General features: G+C 36.9%; 1 protein-coding gene across 1 annotated transcript; it reads left to right on the forward strand.

Moving 5' to 3' along the window:
* Nucleotides 1-3,541: 3,541 nt before the first annotated feature.
* Nucleotides 3,542-18,075, forward strand: LOC121070454 (ovochymase-2-like). The gene is given in 18 exon segments (XM_040557621.1): nucleotides 3,542-3,787; nucleotides 5,875-5,974; nucleotides 6,670-6,779; nucleotides 7,450-7,541; nucleotides 8,703-8,875; nucleotides 9,062-9,157; nucleotides 9,747-9,898; nucleotides 10,561-10,756; nucleotides 11,981-12,004; nucleotides 13,388-13,478; nucleotides 13,581-13,714; nucleotides 14,156-14,296; nucleotides 15,302-15,454; nucleotides 15,822-15,914; nucleotides 16,592-16,681; nucleotides 16,684-16,722; nucleotides 17,129-17,209; nucleotides 17,880-18,075. Coding segments are annotated over 18 exon segments (2,025 nt in total). The 5' UTR covers nucleotides 3,542-3,718; the 3' UTR covers nucleotides 18,071-18,075.
* The last annotated feature ends 968 nt before the right edge of the window (nucleotides 18,076-19,043 follow it).

A 19,043-nucleotide genomic window follows, 5' to 3' on the forward strand; every position in this document is an offset into this window, starting at 1 on the left:
TTTCTTAACATGTTATGCTTTTTATAGTCTGCAGTATTTTTGCATTTGTTGACATCATTCATCTTGATTGGTTTTGATCTTGTTTACTCTGAAGGATAAAATCATCATCAGTTAGAAGGCTTAGCTACAGAGGGAAAATGTATTTCACAGCATTATCCATTATAGATACAAGTAACTGAGTGTGCATCTGCAATACTCATATACTGCTGAATTCTGAGAGCAGGAATAACAGAGCTACTGTGAAAAGTGGGAAAATGCTAGCAGGTGTTGTTTCCTTTGGTTTCCGGTCACTTTTGGCTAGTATAGCAACTATTCCGCTTTGCTTTGCATAATGAAAAAGAGGTTAATGCATTTTCTTTTGAAGTTGCACTTTTTCTTTGCACAGGAAACACAAATAGATTTTGATGCATATCCAGAAGTTTGAAATAAGGACTAAATGTTCCGAGGAAAGAAAGTTTTGGGGCACTTCTGTGGGTTTTTATTCCACCGAGCACTCATTTGAACATTCTTGCTATTGTGCGCTTTGTTTTGTGCCTTGACAGGTCAACTTAAGAATTTAGAAGGATGTAGCAAGTTAAAGTAAAAACACTATCAGAAGCCAGCCTTTCTTGTTTTACTGCTCCCTCTGAGTCTTTGCCTTAGTTAATTAGAAGCAATAAAATATAACTAAATGCCTCTCTGTGAGGCAAGAACACTGGCCCTTTCAGTTGTGCTTAAGGCTGTAATGGGAGCACAGTGGTAGCGGGGGAGGAAATGATGAACGCAAAGTCTTAGAAAGTCGTCTGTATCTAAGGGAATTTGATATATTGGGCTGACTAATACTTGGGAGGATGAGGAGTGGATGTAAGCTGTGCAGGGGTGGTAGCAACTATCCTGTTGGAGCTATGGAGATACAGGGTGACCGTGCCCTTTAACTTTTGTTATGCTGCTAAAAATGTATTAGGATGCTTTGTCCTTTCAGGGATCTTCATGCTCTAAGAAAAAGAACTTTTTAGTTCCCAGAGTGTGGTAGTTGAGAGTTAAATATCACAGAATGTTCAGCTCAGATGTGTTTGCTAACCAGAACCAGGTAGGAGGTCGTGGCAAAGCTTAGAACAGAACTGAAAATTCTAAGTCTGGTTTTAGGACAATATCATGTCTAAAGTCCAGTCTGGCTTCAGTTTCATGGTTGGTTTAGGTATTCTTAATATGGTGGTTGCAATCAAAAGTGGAGGTTGCAATCAAAAAGAATGAACTGATCTGTTTAATGCATGCATTCATTCCTCCTCCTTTGCATTGGCACAAGCATTCAATTTTTGAGTAACAGCTTTAATCAAGAAGCCAATCCAGCTATAAAATCAAATCCAGCTACATTAAAAAAGAAGAGTATTCAGCTCTCCTCACAGCCTGACCAGAACTGGGGCTACTGCAAGGGGAGTAGTAGCAACAGGGGCTTTTTTTGGAGATTGGCACCGCTGTCTTTTTGGTAGCAACCTGAACTTGGGTTGGTTTAAAGCAACTGTGAACCTCCAAGCACAATGGAAACATACTTATCACTTGTGAAGAATTTGCCTTGTGTGTTTTTAACAGTTTGTCCTTCGTAGAGTAGCAATCTATCATCAGCGCTGTTTTTGTTAATAGATTCAGAATGGTCCTTGCTGAACACTTTTATCTCTGGCCATTTTTTATAAATATTTCTTTGATTAGTTTTCAGTCAAAATCTGGCTTCCTAAAAATGTTCTAACTGAAAAAACATGGGTATGAATCTTTCTGGAAAATGAGTTGATAGCATTATGAGCATTATTTAGCAAAATTTTAGTTTGTAGATCTTTTCAGCAATGTTTGCCAAGCTTAGCTATAATCATAAATCATAAAATAGCTGAACTAGGAGCTGCAGGATTGATGTGGGAATGTTGAAGTGAAACTCTGTGGTTTGTAGTATGCAGGAGGTCAAACAAATTTATTGAATGACCTCTGCTGGTCTAAAAGTACACGAATCCCAGCCATGTAAATCCCAGCTGAAGGTATAATAACATGGCAGAGTAGCATGGTTCTGCTCTGAGATGAGACGTAATTTACGGAGGCAGAGGAGAAAAGATGTTTGTGAGTAGATGAATTACTGAACGTTTTGACTCTAGGAGTGGATGATTTCAAGGAGGGAACTCCTTCAGCTTTTCAATACATTGCTCTCTGAAGTAAGATGAAGGTTTTGTCTGAAAAAAGTGAACAAAAAGTTAACCATTCATGTGTGTGGGTTTGTGTGTGTGGTTTGTTTTTATGCGCATTAAAAATGAAGTGACTTTTTGTGCTGGTTACATGCGGTGTCTTTTATATGCATCTAAATTACTTTTACTTTGGGAAAATGTTAGGCAATAATGGAATAATGAGAGTTAAACTTGATTTTGTTACATCAGACTGAAGCATGATTTGAATCAAGTAATTGGAATTACAGTACGCTAAAATTGCTGAAAAATGAGTTTGGAAAGCTGAGATACATTTATTTCCTATTGAACCTTAATTAAAATATTTGGTTCTGTTTTCAGTTAAGAACTACTGGATTCATAAATGTAAGACACTAATTATAACATTTATGAAGTTTAATATTTAAACAATATCATTTTCAAAATACGGAATTGTTAATTTTATCAAACAAGTTTTCCAGTTTTCAAGCAGTGACCTTGCAAACAGTTCAGATGATCGGTGACCCTTAAAAGCACAAGCCAGTGTTTTCAAAACAAAACAAATCTCCTATTTGAATATCTCTTTTGTAGTGATCTTCTAAGAGGTTAATTACTAACCAGCATTTGCTGCTTATGTTACCATCCTCATCCTCCATCCTTCACTCCTTCTCTCTTCTTCTCTTAAACTTCACGTTGTCACTGTTATTTTCCACCTTTCCTCTTGGATGGATGGAACAACATGAAACAACGTTTCTAGTCAGAATAGAATAATTTCTGAAATTTATTTATGTATTTACATTTTTCAGTCTGGTCGTGTCAGTGGTCCACTGACCTTAACTGAACAGCAGCCTGCATTCCCTCCTACCAGCCCCAACCGCCCCCCCAGACCAGAAGAACTGAGCAACCATTCTGGAAGGTTCTGACGACGAATGTTATCTATATTCTTTGCCTTCTTCCAGTCTTAAACTTATTTGTACTTTTTTTGTTTAATAACCTCATAGGAAGAAGTAGCTATATACATTTCTACAGCATTAAGCTGTATCCTATGGAGAATAAAATGTTTGTAAATCAAATGTACAGCAAAAGAAGAGACAGGACAGACCAAATGTTATTGATTCGTGCTGTTATTCTGTGGCTAGGGACTGGATCTACCTGCTAAAATGGGGATCAAATCTAGATTTCAAGCACACAGTAATTTTGGAAAACAGGTGATTTAGTGGCTTTGACTGGTCTTACTATGAAGATACAAGATGCTAACGGGATACGTAGCTAGCTCTGCACTGGGATTCGGAGCACATGCGTGGATGGAGATGAAGTCTGAGATCTGACCTTTGCCTTTTTTTCAGGAATGATGCTGGTGGTGCTGCCTGCCAAAGCTGCAAGTTTTAGGAGCAACAGCAGCTAGCCAGTGAGAAAAGTAGATAAAGTCATTGGTGCCTCTGTCTGTGCACACAGTATAAAGATAACGGCTTCAGAAGGAGAACGATAAATCAGTAGTGAAAGAGGAAAACAAAGAATAGTTAGACGAGAAAGGCTGCACTCCTGTTTTGTCATCCCAGATGAAGGGCAGGTTGTACAGAACATGCCATTCTGTGCTTTTTCTTTCTGACCTTTTTGGCTGCTGCACAGTAAGTGTTGCCTCACTGTCGTAAATTTGAAATGAGCTGATTGTTTCTCTGTTTTCCAGTGGGCTGGATGTTTCTATTTCTCATCAGTAATGTGACAGGTAATGTTTGCACAGTGTCACTTAAAAATGCTGAGATTGTTTCTTCTTTTTTTATATCATCCTGTTGGATGGCATCGTTCCAAGAGATGTCATCGTGGTGGATAACCAGAGAGCTCAAAAATACACAGAACTGATTTTGGGGATTGGGACTTTTGTTTTGTCACAAAGGAATTAATGATAGAAAGCAGCCTTCAAAGTCTTTGATTACAGCTCGTCCTCTGTTTGGAACGATGTTGGTGATGCAGGTTTCAGAAGTTGCAGAATTAGGGGTTGCTGCGTAACCAGTAGAAAAACTGCAATCTTAAGAAGTTCTGTATATTGATAACAGAAGAAGCAACAGTTTCCACGACAGGGTTTGTATTCAGTTACTTGTTATGAAATTGCATAGTCAGGGTAAAAGCTTGTTTCTGTTTCCTCTGACCGGCAGAGGAGAAGAACAACAAAACCCTAGAACTGAATAAATACATAAATGATTGTTGGGATGTTTACTGGTGCAGGATTTGGGGGTAGGAGGCATTGTGAAATCCTTGGTCAAATAATAGAACACATTCAGTAGACTGGGGCTGAAGGGTTGGGTATAAGATAGTTTTCTTTGGGAAACAGCAGAGTCAAAAAACATAAATCTTCTCCATTGGGATGATAACCACAAAAAGAGAAGCTGTTTCATTACTGTTGCAAATTATTTTAAAAGCAGATATATTTTGCTTTTTCCTGTTGGCATCTTGGAAAAAATAGATTTTTAATAGGTTATGTCTATGAAACTGTTCAAAATTGAAGCTCATATTAGCATGCATGTATTGTTCACCTCGTATCTCTCTGTCTTCAAAGTTTAATGCATCTCCCATGTAAAAATTATGTTTCTTGTGGGATAGTTTAAGGTGGAAATACTGAATTATGTTTTACAAAGACAGGGAAAGCTGAGGATCTCAACCAGTTAAACCAAGGGAAAAAAAAAAACTATCCTTTTCGCTGTCTTGTATAAATATTTATTTGTTCCAAGGTATAAATATCCTTTTCCCTTTCTGGTACAAATGAAACTTATTGCTTCTGTCATCTAGAGTTAGTTCTGCTGATTCTCTCGATGTCTTTAATGTCTGTCTTGGTGCTTATATATTTCATATGGATTTAGGATTGTTTGGATAATATTTTGAAGTGGTAATTACCACTTCATTCAGTCATTTCTAAGGCAGTACCTGCTAAAACTGATGAGAGACAAGTTTTAAGTGATGAATTCACAGGGTAATTTAACTTACGGTTTCTGTTTTGTGAAATCTCTTAATTTAGCTGCTAATGTGTCCTTTATTTAGGATTCAAATATTCTTCTAAGAGACTCACACTTACATTGCTTTTAAAAATGGAGCTTAGTCATCAAAGTGACTGGTGCTGCTGACTGCAGTAAAGCTGAAATATTTTTAAAAAGCTGAGCCCTGTCCTCCTTGATTGCTTTTAAAAATGGGATGTAAACACCAGTCCTTTGGAAAAATGATGCTTTGACACAGGGAGCTATCTTTGTCTCATACAACACAGCATACTGTCAACAAAGTGATAATCTCTTGGTATGTTTCTGAGGTCTTTGAAACTGGCTAAATATAAAATATACAGGAAATACAAAGTATTGCCTGTTCAAGAGCTGTAGAAATCGTCAATGCAAATAGCAACTGATATTTTATTCAGGTGTGTTCTGTGTGCAAATTAGCCTGGGTAAGTGTTGATAGAAGAGCGTGCAATGGTAACTTCTGGTTCTGTCATTTTGCTTGAAAAAAACAAGTTCTGGGGGGATTTCAGCTACTATTTTACAGCAAATACCAGTATTGAATTATAAAAGAATCATGCTCTGGTAAATCTGGAAAACTTATTTGTCCAGTTAAGTGCTCTATGTCTAGATTAATGAGTAACTTCTACTTCAATTAGTTGTTGTTCTCCTGCGGTGTAATAGTTGGGCTTCTTTTTCTCTATAAAAACTCTTCTTGTTTTCACTTCATCACTTAGCACCTCAAGATGCACATTGCCCCTGGTAAGCTGCCGTTATTCCTGATGGGGATAGTTTGTATTACAGAGTTTCACGCTGTACCATTCGTTCTTCAGAAAGGTAGGATCAAAATTTCACATCTAACTTTAAGAGTTTTCTAAGTACTAAAGCTTTTGTTCATACGCAGTGAAAAGCAAAGGAGTTAATGCTGAAATAAAGAAGCTGTGTTAGTTTCACCCAGTGGGGTTTTAACCCTGAGAGCTTGTAGATCTAGGCACAAGGTAGCATTAGACTAACTTGTCTGGTTTTGATTGTTTGCTTTTGTCCAGATCCAAGTCTGTAACTGAAAGTTAACTTTTAATAAGTAATTCTTATGCAGCTTTTGTCAGATTCCTTGATGATTCAGAATGAATAAAATTAAATAAATGTGATTTATAACTAAGTAAATAAAATTAAATACTCTCAAATTAGCAGTAAGTTAATGAAGGTCCTGGTTTAGCATGTTACCCATGGGCTGCAAACAAAATATAGTGAGTCTTTTCTTCCATTGTCTTATATCTTACAATCCAGAGCATACTTCTTTTTGGCACAATTAATGATTGCAGTTGTTCCATTTCCTTCATTAAGATTTACTAATTTGTGTAATTGTACACAAATGTACATTAGTGTACAATTGTACATTTGTGTACAAAATGTACACATTGTACATTAGTGCCTCTGTGCCAGGCCATGCCTTCCAACTTTATGCTGCTAAAAAGTAGAAAAGCAGCAACCCAAAATAAATCATTCCTTCTTTTTCTACTTCTATCCCTCAGATCCTAAGTGTGGGCAGAAAGTTCATGAGACAAATCCGTGGAGTTACCTTAACCTTTTCACTCGGATTGTTGGGGGGAGCCAGGTGAAACAAGGCTCACATCCATGGCAGGTTTGCACAAGCAAATGAGGTTTTATCTTCAGAACAAAGTCCTTGCTTTCTTTATATTCATAGAAATGACAAAAGAAAACTGGTATACTTTGTGCTTATTGACACTTAATGACATATTGTTGAGCTCCACCCTGCATTTGTGAAAAGCAGTGAAGCAGGCTGAGAGGACATGAATCTGTCCTGCTCTCTAAGAAACCTTTGCATATTGTTTATCATTAATTCTGAAAGAGCATCTTTAGATTAGTCTATGTAAAGATGCATGGGCAAAACTGCTCAGAAATAGGATACCCCAACACCCATAACCATTGTCAGGTATCATGGATTTGCACTTCGGAAGATAGGGTACCTCATGGTGCTTGGTGATTTAAGCTTACAAACTGAATAAAGGTTATGGAATAGATGTCAAGGGCTCTGCGGTGCTCCCAGTGACCTACAAAGGAAAAGTTATCGACTAGCCAGTAGCCTTTACAGCATGCTGAATAAGTCAGTGAATTGGCATTTCTTATGTATGATGCTTTTATCTGGGTGCCAAGTCATAGACAACGAAAACAGCAAGGTTTAGCATCTCTTAGTCTCAAGGAAAGTAGGAGTACTGTGAAAGCATCTTTGCTTGAAGTGCAGCATGTACCTTAGCTATGTGAATCTGCAAAGTCTTCTTTATGTGACACAGGTTTCCTTGAAACGAAGGCAGAAGCATTTCTGTGGAGGCACCATTGTTTCTGCTCAGTGGGTGGTCACAGCAGCTCACTGTATCTTAGACAGGTATGGATGTGATATTTCAGGAGCAGATTGCAGGTGCAGAAAAACATTGATTATGAAAGTGTGTGTGCTTTAGCATCTTTCTTTGGAGATTACTTCCAGGTACTGCTCTTTCATGTGTAACCAATATTTTCCATGTTTTAACAAGAAAGGAGGAAAAAAAAAAACACCTTTGAATGTTTCAAAACTAAGAATAGGATAGCCTTACACAGTGAGATGAAGACTGATTTTGGAAGAGTAGGTAAAAATCTAGTATAGATATAACCTAATTATAATTATCAGGTGATTGCAATATTTTTTTTTCACAGGTAGCATCTAGCACCATAGGTGCAATTAAATGGTGAATGGACACAGTACTGATTTCTTGCATGCTGATGACATTAATGACATTCAGCCTTAGTTGAAAAACAAAAACAAAACACAAGGTTTCAGTCCTGATTCTGTTGTGGCTTCACAGAGATTCTGAGATTCTACATTCTAATTCCCTGGCAGTTAATACTGAATCTTTGTACTAACGGATCACTTCGAATTTTACATTTGATCTGTATCAGAAGTAGTATATGACCACATCTTGGTTAAATTAGCCAATAATAACTGGAGAGTTTTTATTAACTACAGAAGGACTGGCAGTACTTGAATCAGCATAAAGCCTCCTGACACAAAAGTAATTCATCAAGTTGGTGAATAAATCTGAAGCAGAATAGCAAGTTCATCATGATTGTTTTTTTGTTTGTTTGTTTCCTTGCTGTACATTTTGATTTGGTACTACGAACCCCGAAGCAGGATTCACTACGTTTTAAGACGTAAACAGAGAATGCTAGAAAAGTGGTATTATTATTTTTTTGTACTTCCCTATACTCGAATTTTCCATCCTCTGAAAATGCAGTGTGATCAAACATTTTTAAGCACAAGAATAGGAGCTGGTTCTTTAGCGAACCTCTTAAACACAATCAGGAATGTAGTAAAATGTATTTCTCTCGGTTGTTTTATCTCTCAATTTCTACTGTAGGGCATGCATATTGACTGTAGATCTTAAATGCTTTAAAATCTGAAGATGAAAGGTACTAAGTATCAGTAGTAATAACTTCTCTGTTTAAAAATAACTACATTTTTACTTTCGTTTTGAAGATTCTATAGTTGAATTTTTATTTTGCTCTTTTGCAGGAACATACTCGAGTATTTGAATGTCACTGCAGGAGAGCATGATTTGAGGATCTGGGAGAGTGGAGAGCAGACACTCCCCGTTAAATATGTCATTAAGCATCCAAACTTTGACCCCAGAAGGCCGATGAACTACGACGTTGCCCTTCTGAAGCTAGATGGAGCCTTCAGCTTCAGTAAGACCATAGTTAAATATGGGAAATGTGAAGAAGAAAAAGCAAGGATAAATTGTCAAATGCCTGATTAATATTTCAGACACCACAAAAATAATTAGTTTTAAAGAACTAGATGAAAAATAAAGTACTTTTTTGTTGTTCCTTTTTCAAATATTTATCAAGAAACTTCATGTCCATATGTGGCAGGTTCATCAGTTTTGCCAGCATGTCTTCCTGATCCAGGTGAAAAGTTTGAAGCAGGATATATCTGTACTACTTGCGGCTGGGGACGTTTAAATGAGAGTAAGTCTCTGGAATTGTTCTTAGACATTCTAGTTTCATTGACACTGGCTGTGTCAGTCTTTGCTTCCTTTGTTCATCCTTCTCTTGCCAATGGGCGAGGACTTGGACTTGTATAGCAACTTTGTATCTGTGTAGCAGGTAGTTATTTTCAGATGAGCAAACATCCTCTTACCATATTGTTTGGTTTCAGATATTTACTTGAAAAGTATGTCTGTCCCAACATGCAGTGTTAGCTTATTTCTGAAGCTAAGAGCTTCTTTGCATAGGCTATAGACAGCCCAGAAGAAATGATAAACTGGTCATAAGAATTGTAATCTCAAAATGGGATCTTTGCTAGCTTTTATGTCTACTTGTGAATTACCTCAAGATGGATCACTAGAGTACACAAGACCCGTATTTCATGTTGGAGACACTTTGAAGTTTATTCAAGTAAAATTGCTTATGTATGCAAAACTGGATGTTTATCAAAACATGCTTGTAAACATAAAATGGCCCAGAGCAAGTTTCCAATGTGTTTTTCTTTGTGTATTAGCAGTGACATTAAGTTCATCTCTCAGCATTTCTTATGAACATTTTTTTTTTGTTTAAGATGGAGTACTCCCTCAAGTTTTATATGAGGTCAATCTACCAATTCTGAATAGGAAGGAATGTTCAAGAGCTTTGTCATCTTTAAAGAAACCCATCCAAGGTGACACTATAATGTGTGCTGGATTTCCAGATGGAGGAAAAGATGCCTGTCAGGTCAGCTGAACAGAGGGCCTTGTCTACTTACAAGTATTTCTCTGAAGCTCAAGGCTCTGTGCACCTAAGTGAATAAATACACTGCACATTGTGATATTTGGGGTATATTTATTTTGATGTGTGAATTCTTGGAAAAGTTCTGTATGGAGGAATGCAATTAATTATATGACTATTTTAATTATTGTGCGAATTGCATGATAAGTGTCTGACAGCAATTTCACAGTGTATCCCAGTGCAGTAATGCATAGAGCTTTCTAACTTTAGAAAACTTGATAAACATTGATTAGTGAATACTGCTAACATAGTATGGAGGAAGTTAGAAAGTTTTGCCTTGGAAGGAAGTGAGATAAAATTGATTGTTGCTTGTCATGTAAAATTAAAAAAAAAGAAAAAGAAAAGCTCTTCACTCCCTTTTTCATGCTGAAACACAGCAGATGTGCACTTCAGAGTGAATTAATCTCTCCCCCTCTCAAAATCCTGACTAAATATGATGTCTTTTTTTCTTTTTTTGCCTTTTTTTTTTTTAAATGACTATTCTGTTTTGTGGCAGGTTTATTACTGTGATAAAAAAAAAAAAGGCAACTCAATAAACTCTTAGAGGCTTGCTCAGTGGTTGGTATGCATGCACTTTTGTAAGCTGTGGGTTCTGGGGGTTCTTACAGGGAGACTCAGGGGGCCCTCTTTTGTGCCGACGTAAGCACGGTGCCTGGATTCTCGCTGGTGTGATCTCCTGGGGGATGGGATGTGCTCGTGGCTGGATAGGTAATGAGAAGAAGAAATATTACGAAAGAGGATCACCAGGAATATTCACAGACCTCAGTGCGGTGCTTTCCTGGATTCAAGAAAATATGAGTGCTGGTATTAAGTCTCCACAGTAATTTCTCTCTCACTTGTGACAACTCTTCTGTCTCATAACAACATTTCATTTATCTTTTTCAAGATACAGTACTAATGTTATCCCATTATTCCTGTCAAAGTATCATAGATTTTCACAATGCCTTTAAGTAGATGGTACTGATTGGTAATTGCCAAAACCAAATTGTTTGTAAGATTATTGTAAACGATTGTTTCTCTTCCACTTTGTCTTCTAACTGGATGATATATGTATTTATTTATTTATTATTACTTATTCGTATATTACCTTTAAGGATGGTCCTTTTATCCAGCTAGCCAGTTAGCCTGGTATTTTTGGTTTTAAGTGGAAATTTAACCAGTTGAAAATGTCTGAAATTCCATATGCACCTCTTTGAAGTTGCTTATCATTTTCCTCAGCTAAAATGTGTTTATTGGGCATTTGACTGTATGGGCAAAAGTCGTGGTCTCAGAAGCATTTCTGCTTACTCTGCCCAAAAGGCTACATGTCCTCTGTACAGCAGAGCAGCATGAAAGTTATCAATCACTTCCAAAGTCATGCAGCTGGAGATATAAATAACATTATGTGTAGGTGTTAACTTCACTCAGAGCATTAAGAGTCTGAATTAATATTTTCTTCCATTTTGAGCTATGTTCTTTAAAAGATAAAGGAGATTGTATTAAAATGTATGTGGAGAATTGGAAAACTGAGGAGGTGTGTTTTGAGAGGTTTTGTTAGTCAATGGTTTAAAAAAAATGGTGAGAAAAAAATAACAATTTCCTAGCTTCACTTGCCACTCTTTTACACTGTTCCACTGGTGCAAAGAATCTGGACTGTAACTGCTGTCAGGTTCAATGTCTCTGTGTCCCTGATGTGATGGAAGCAGTTGGATTCTGCTATCCTTCCCTGAAATGTATCACATCTACTCAACCCATAAGTACACAGAGAGTGCTGCTCAGATTGAGCAGTGGCCTATCAATGTGTGGTTAATTCTAGCAGTGGTTGCTCTAGAATTGTTTATTCTGAAATTAGCATTGCCTGAACTTGCAATTTTGTTTTAGTTCCAAGCCTAGTTTACTGTAGGCGCTATGTCCCCAGGAAGCATTCAAATTTGCGTCAGTGCTAGCTGTATAAACTTACTATTTCACACTGTTAAAAATAGTGTGTATGTTGTTAATACAAAACTACAGTAATATATTCTTTTTTTCACCCCCTTCCTCCCTTATTAGACCTGAAAATGAAAAGTTCTACACGTGAGTACAGTATTTTTTCAGAATCTTTTATCTATGTTAGAGCATAACTAGCCTTCTCCCTGAATAGTCTGATATATAATCCGTGAAGGAGGAAACATATTTATAGCATGACTCATCAATGCACTTTAAAATGCATAAATGCATACTTTAAAAATACACTTTTTTCTTCTGGGTCAGTAAAAAAAAAAAAAAAAAAAACAACTTATGTAGGATACTACTTACGTGCTGGTGACTTCAAAAGGGAATTTCCCTTAAGACAGCTACATATGAAAAGCAATATTTTTATTGAAACGTAAATAGGATTAATGGGAAAAATATAGAACAGAGCCTCAAGCAATGCAAGAAATCCAGTTAGTGAGGTTGATTCTGTATAACAATATAGATTCTAAACAGGAAGTATGAGATACATTGATAGTACTTCTGAGCAGTTTATGATGAATCTACTTATCTGATGTCCATTTCTGTGAATGAAATGTAAAAAAAAAAAAAAAATCAAAACCAAAAATAACTAAAACCACCATATATGAATATAATTTGTTTTACATTTGAAGTTTTGTTTTGATTCTGTCATGTTTATGTTCTTTTTGGGCACAGTTCAACTAGATACAACTTCACATAAGGATAATAGTAACTCCTGTGAACTAGATCTTAGAATTTCAGTTTTTACTATCTAGAAATTTCTCAGATGACAAATGTGCTTAGGCATGCAGTCAGTTTGCAATAGACTTGTTTAGACCAATGAGCATTGGGTGTCTAAGTGCTGTCTGTGTCTTTCTGAAAATTTTTACTGGTCTTCCTAGGACAATTTAGGTAAGATGATCTTTAAAGTACATGACTCATTATTTTTTTTTCCTGCAAATTGTTGATAAATGTCTTACTAGCTTACCTTGGCAAGGAGAAAGAAAGGCAAGAGGAGGCAATTTTTGTAAGTAGTTGTAGTTTCTAGCAGTAGCTATCTCAACAGAAAAGCTTTTGCTTCTTCCAATACCATGTTGTACTGTTACAGAAGTATCCTGCTGTAATATAGCTAAGAACATTATTATAAATGGACAGCAATGAATGTCTTATGATATGTATTTTTTGTACCTGAAAAATACTTTTACCAAAATCTTAATTTAGCAAATAGTTTATTCAAGGTAAAAAGCAAACACTGCCATTTTTACAGTAAAATATGATAGGGCTCCAGCAGTGCTTGGTTTTGCCTCCAAATTCTGTGCTTAAAAATGGCTTGCTGTAATTTTAAATAAAAGAGAGAAGACAGGAAAGACCCAGCAACAGTCTGCCATCAGTAACAAGGTACTGCTGAGCAGTCTTGAGTCTCACAATATTCTCAGATGATTGCAAATGTGTTCTTCCTATTTTTTTTTTAACTCTGCAATGCAGCATTTTGTGGTGTTCAAGATGGCAAGCTCCCAAACAGTGAAGGAGAACTACATTTTCCTGGAAGTCTCAAACAGTTCTATCAAAACCACCAGTGAGTAGACAATACAGAAACCTTGTCCAGAAACTCTTCCTGGTACCTGTGTGGTTGTTTTTCGTTGTAGTTTTGTCAACAGGAACAAATCTATCATTCCAGATTGTGTGTATGGACTCTACTTGTACCGGAAGGAAATTATATATTGCTTCGTTTTTCCCACTTTGATATAGAGCCAGAAACATTTTGTGACTATGATTCTTTATCAGTCTATTCAAAAGACAACAGACTTATTGGTGAGTTGCTGTCCCCTTGTTCTTTGAAATAATCTGTTAGCATTTCCTTTCATTCTAAAGGCAATTAAACCTAGAGAGGACATTGCAGTTGATGATGTTTTACTTGTGTTTTCATAACGAACACATTGTGACATGTGATCTAAACTAAACGATGAGAGGTTGTGAGAGGAAAAGAATGGAAGAATACATGTTAGGGAGCTGTGTCAGCATGTGAATTGATGGTGTCAAGGATTTTCAATTTTTAATATTTTAATTCTATTTTTAATATTTTTATTTTCTTTTATTTGGGCTAATGGATTAATAGTGAATAGAGGGGATTGGATAGGCAATTTCCTTTTCATCTATAGTTTTTTATAGCCAGGTACAAAAAATGGTACATCAAAGTTTTCTCAAGTGACTAAAGACTTTGAACTGTGATTACTCTCAGATATCTTGTTTCAGGGAAATTCTGTGGAGGAGATCTTCCATTACCTATTTTGATTGGCTCCAATAGTATAAGGCTGAAATTTGTTTCTGACAGCAAGGATTATGGAACTGGTTTTTCCGTGATGTACAAAGCTCTTACACCAGATATACTTCCTAGTAAGTCTAAGTCTAGTAATATACCTGTCTGTGCTCTTGGGTGGTGCCCTGAAAAAATAAACTGGAGGAGAACATAAATCAGAGGGAGTTCCTTTGACTTTTTCCAAGTGGATGGTGTAGTGAATGAGGTAAGTGTGCTTAGGCAGCTGTGTGACATTGTGGAAAAACTGGGATGTCAGAAAGAGAGAGGATAGATGCTGTTAAGAAAAGCCCTCATGTTACTTTGCCTCTTCTCCATCCACTTCATGTAAGAGTTCATTTCCTTCCCTACTTCCAGAATATTCTAAAACTTAGTAAAATTAGTTTAAAATGAGGCAAATTTCCAGATGAAAGGTGCTTTGCTAGTTCCAAGCATGCTTTCCTGTAGGGGCCCTGAGGGAGGCAGCTAATGCTTAGGTATATGTAGTGAAAAATTGCTTTCAGGTTTGCTGTGTAGAGCAGTTTACCATTGCTAGGGAGCAGGTGCAAGGGCCATGTACTGAGTCTAGACAATCCCATTAAAGACAGACACCTGTTTCAGTTTCTACAGTTTTTCCAACCAGTTTCTTTCCTTTGTGTAGCGTAAGGGCTCCTTTGTGGAGTATATAGGGAGAAATCCCCTCTGAGGGGCCTTGCCACTGCATAGCAAGGATTGGGAAGACACGTCCAATGGTTGTGTTTTATATCTCCACTTTCATTTCTAAAGCTAGCAAATGTTCTTCTGACATGCCTGTGTCCCTCTCCTCCCCACAGAGAGCAGTGCACACAAGCACCTCAGTCTGCAGTGCACTGCCTGTAGCAAAGGGGGAGTGCTATTGTCATGGTTGAATCATCTGTTCCACCTGGGAACAGATGAAAAATTTTGTTTGCATGTTTTTCATGCAGAAGAATTTAGCTTGCTGCTCTTTTCCTGTTTGCTTTCTCAATTGTGTGAAAGCGCCATGAGAGGTTTTCCAGATTTTATTTTTATTTTTTTGCAAATGATTTAAGAGGTGCATCTGTTTTTGTTTTTCTCTGGATTTCCAGATTCTGGCTGTGAGTTCGTAGCTGTCCTTTTTGAAGAAGGAGTGTTACAAAGTATGCACTATCCAGAACAGTACAGTAATCTGGCAGACTGTCAATGGATTATTTATGCGCCAGAGGACCGTGTAATCAAGGTATAATATGAGTGCTTCTTGTGTCTACAGAATGGAAGTGGATAGCATTTAGTTGACACGAAAATGTGCAGCTAAGGACAAACAAGATCTAGCAACATAAGCTTGAATAATGCTGCGGATACAGTTAAAGAAATTGCTTTCCATCCCAAAAGCCAGAAAGGTTTTTTGATTTCTCCTTTAGGTTAATAGTAAAATAGGATTTTCTGGTTTATCATGTGTCATTTTATTTGACACATTTTCTATCAAATTTTAATATGACGTGTCACTTGTGAGAGGTCTGAATGCCACAGAAACCAGACCCTAAAGATTCTTTGAGACTATTAAAGACATTATTGTGATAATTGAATTTTAATTTGTGAATTAACAATATTTTTTTTTTTTAACGTAAGCTACATACAAATCTTTTGAAGTAGAAGAGAGTGAAGATTGCTTCTATGATGCTGTGACTGTGTATGAAGATGTGGGAAAAGAGGAGGAAATTGGTTGGCTTTGATTTTCAACATGTTGTTGGGGATGAACTATTAGTCCTATGAATTTCAGTAGCCCTGTTTTAACCGTAAAATCAAGTTCAACATTAGAATCTCAGGTGATGTTGTAGGTACCAGTCCGAGTACCTTGAAATACTTACATGTATGGTTCTGTTCCACTTGTTTGAGGCAAAGACCTCTAATAACTATTTGGTGTATTTAAGTTCTATGTGGAATGCAATCTGAATTCATGTAAATGAAGAGAAGAATTTAAGACAATAATTTGTTTTATAGTAATTATGTTGGTCAGATCAGGAACAGAAAGCAACCCACAGGTTGTCAGAGTCCAGTTTTTCTTCACTCCAGATGGCATTCATGTTATTCTTAACCACCCTGCTGGAGATCCCCTGGCTATATCAAAAGAAAGGAAGACCTGTGCCAATCAATCTTTTCAACACTAATTGATGCTGTTGCTTAGATAGCACTGGGCAGATATTAGTGCTGAAACAGCAATAGGAAACCAATTTTCCAGTGTGTTCTGTATGTAATGGCAACCTAAGAGCATGAGTGTTGCAATCTATCTTGCACAACACCTTCCTACGTAGCAGCTGGAATGCACAGACTGTTGAAAGAGATAAGGATGAAAAACCTACCTTCTAATCTGCTGTGAACCTGTGCTTTCTGATCTTTAGCTAAGTCTTGTGGATTTGACCTACCAGCACCTGTTTTAAGCTCCTCTGCTCTGATGCTTGTTGTCTTTCACTCTGATGAAACAGAGACCTTTGAGGATTCAAAGCTACAATCTCTTTTGTACATGTAACAGGTAATAGAAGTAACTTGGGAGACTGCCTCACTGGGGGCAGCACAAAGGGCTCTGTGCTGAATCTGGATATTCAGAATGATTTTTGTTCTAGGAGATTTTCACATAATACATAGTTCAGTGAAAAATATTATGAACCTATTGAGACATTGAACAAAGGACTTATTGAGCAGGTAAAGAGAAACAAATGGAATCTCCCCCCAAACCTCAGGGTTTTTGTTTTGTGTAAAGTATTTTGGTACATTTTGAATGGACTTTAGTTACCATGTGAAGATGTAATAACACAGGCCCCTGCTGTTGTAGAAATCTATTCTTCTACAGAAATGATAATAGGGAAATAAAAATAATTTAGAAATAAAAGTATCATTCAAGACAACCCACTAACACATTTGCTATTTTCATTTGCTAGATTTAGATACTTTGAATTCAACTAGTGAAGAAGTTTTTGAAGATATGGATACGACTGTAGAAGAAATACAGGTTACAACAGGTATGTCAACCTGAGGTATGTTTTCTTCATGGGAATGTGGAGTACCTCTAGGACTTAAATGGTGTTTTCTCCAAATATTTAATGGCTGCAGTCTGAGTTTTCCCAAGATTTTTCATTAAGATGTGCTGAGGAAATAAAAAGATGAATAGTAACCTTTCTATGTTTTAGCTTTTGAATAATAGAAGGCATTTTTTGCTTGTTTCCTTCATCTTCTTAAGTCACTTAGAGCAGTAGACTGACATTTTTACAGACTGTCAGTCAGTTTTACACCCTGCTTCTTGGAAAATAATTGCAAGGTGTACAGGGTTTTTGAAACTAATAACCAGAGTTCTAAAACTTCCTTTTTTTTTTTAACCTCTAGCAGTTTATGGAGAATGGAATGTGTCCATATTCGTTGTAGGTCTGAGGCTAAAACCTTTGAAGTGGCATAGGATCTAAGAATCCTCTCATAAGCAGTTGCTTTCATCTTGGTGAACTCAGTTTTTTGCAAAGATCTCCTCGTGGTATCTCTAAACATGCAGATGATTTGTAATGAGAAAACTTGAAAGATGTAGCAAAAAAGGTGTTGGGAGGGGAGCCTGAGAAGTTGAGGGGTAGCTCTTAAATGGGCTGCTCTTTACCAATCTTAACTTCTAAATACTTCTTGAGATGTTTGTCTTTTCTGTTTCAGATGATATTTGTGGAGTGCCTTCAAATCAGCCCAGGTTCATCTTCAGTAGGATAATTGGAGGTGAAGAAGCAGTACCATACTCATGGCCTTGGCAGGTCAGCATACAAATTTCAAATGAGCATATCTGTGGAGGAGCTGTCCTTTCCAAAGAATGGGTTGTCACAGCTGCTCATTGCTTTAATTCTAAGTAAGTACACTGGGATGAACCCTCTGTTGTGAATGTCTGCAATTGCACAGTGCATCTCTGCAGTGTGGTGGTCCTGCCTAGGGAGGCTGGCATGGTTTGGTTACTACGTACTTGCAACTCAGTCAGGATTCTTTTTCTCTACACACATGTATTAGCATTACAGTGGCTACTTAGGCAGCAGCCTCATTCTGTAGGCTTGGTTTTCTTTCAGATCAGTTTACAGAAGAGATGACAAGATATTGTTATCTTGTCATCCATCGCTTATCTCAGGCAGTTTCTCTCTGGGTCATTTGCAGAGCATGATTTCCTCTAGGTAGAATCAACCTATCAAAAAGTTTTAGAATTGCTAAATTTATATAGACTAAGAGGACGTAAAGGAAGATTTTGTGCACAGAGTTGGTGCCATTCCCTTATTAGGAAGCTATTGATCTGTTAAATCGGATTACATGGATGTCTTTCTGGTTTTATTGACAGAAGCCAAAAGGGCAGTCTGTGAGACTTTCAGACTCTTATAAAGTATTTTAAAAATGTACTTTAATTATTCATCTCATAGGCTGAACTACCTGGCTGTTTTCCAATTTCAAATGAATCACAAGTAGATTAATTTAAACTTCACATACCTTTTGGTCTTGGGTCATTAAAATATTTTATAAAAATCCTCCCAAGATTGCTGATAACTAGATGTTCTGGACCAATCTTTAAATAAAGTAGTAATTACTTGAAAATGAGAGGAAGCTTTCAAAAGCCGAGAATGACAAAGATGCTTAGACATGTATATTTTCTATTGGACTCTGAAATGAAAATGCTGTTTTGAACTTTGGACTTCGGCTTTTAAGTTTCTAAATATTAGTTTGCAAGATTTTATGTCTGGAGCATTGCTGTAATGTGTTGAAAGTACTGCTCTAAGAGCCACAATAAGGAGGATTTTTCTGTCACACATTGCCATCACATCAGAATTTGTGTACATGGCTTAATGT

Source organism: Cygnus olor, chromosome 5 (genome assembly GCF_009769625.2).
Source record: "Cygnus olor isolate bCygOlo1 chromosome 5, bCygOlo1.pri.v2, whole genome shotgun sequence".
NCBI lineage: Eukaryota > Metazoa > Chordata > Aves > Anseriformes > Anatidae > Cygnus > Cygnus olor.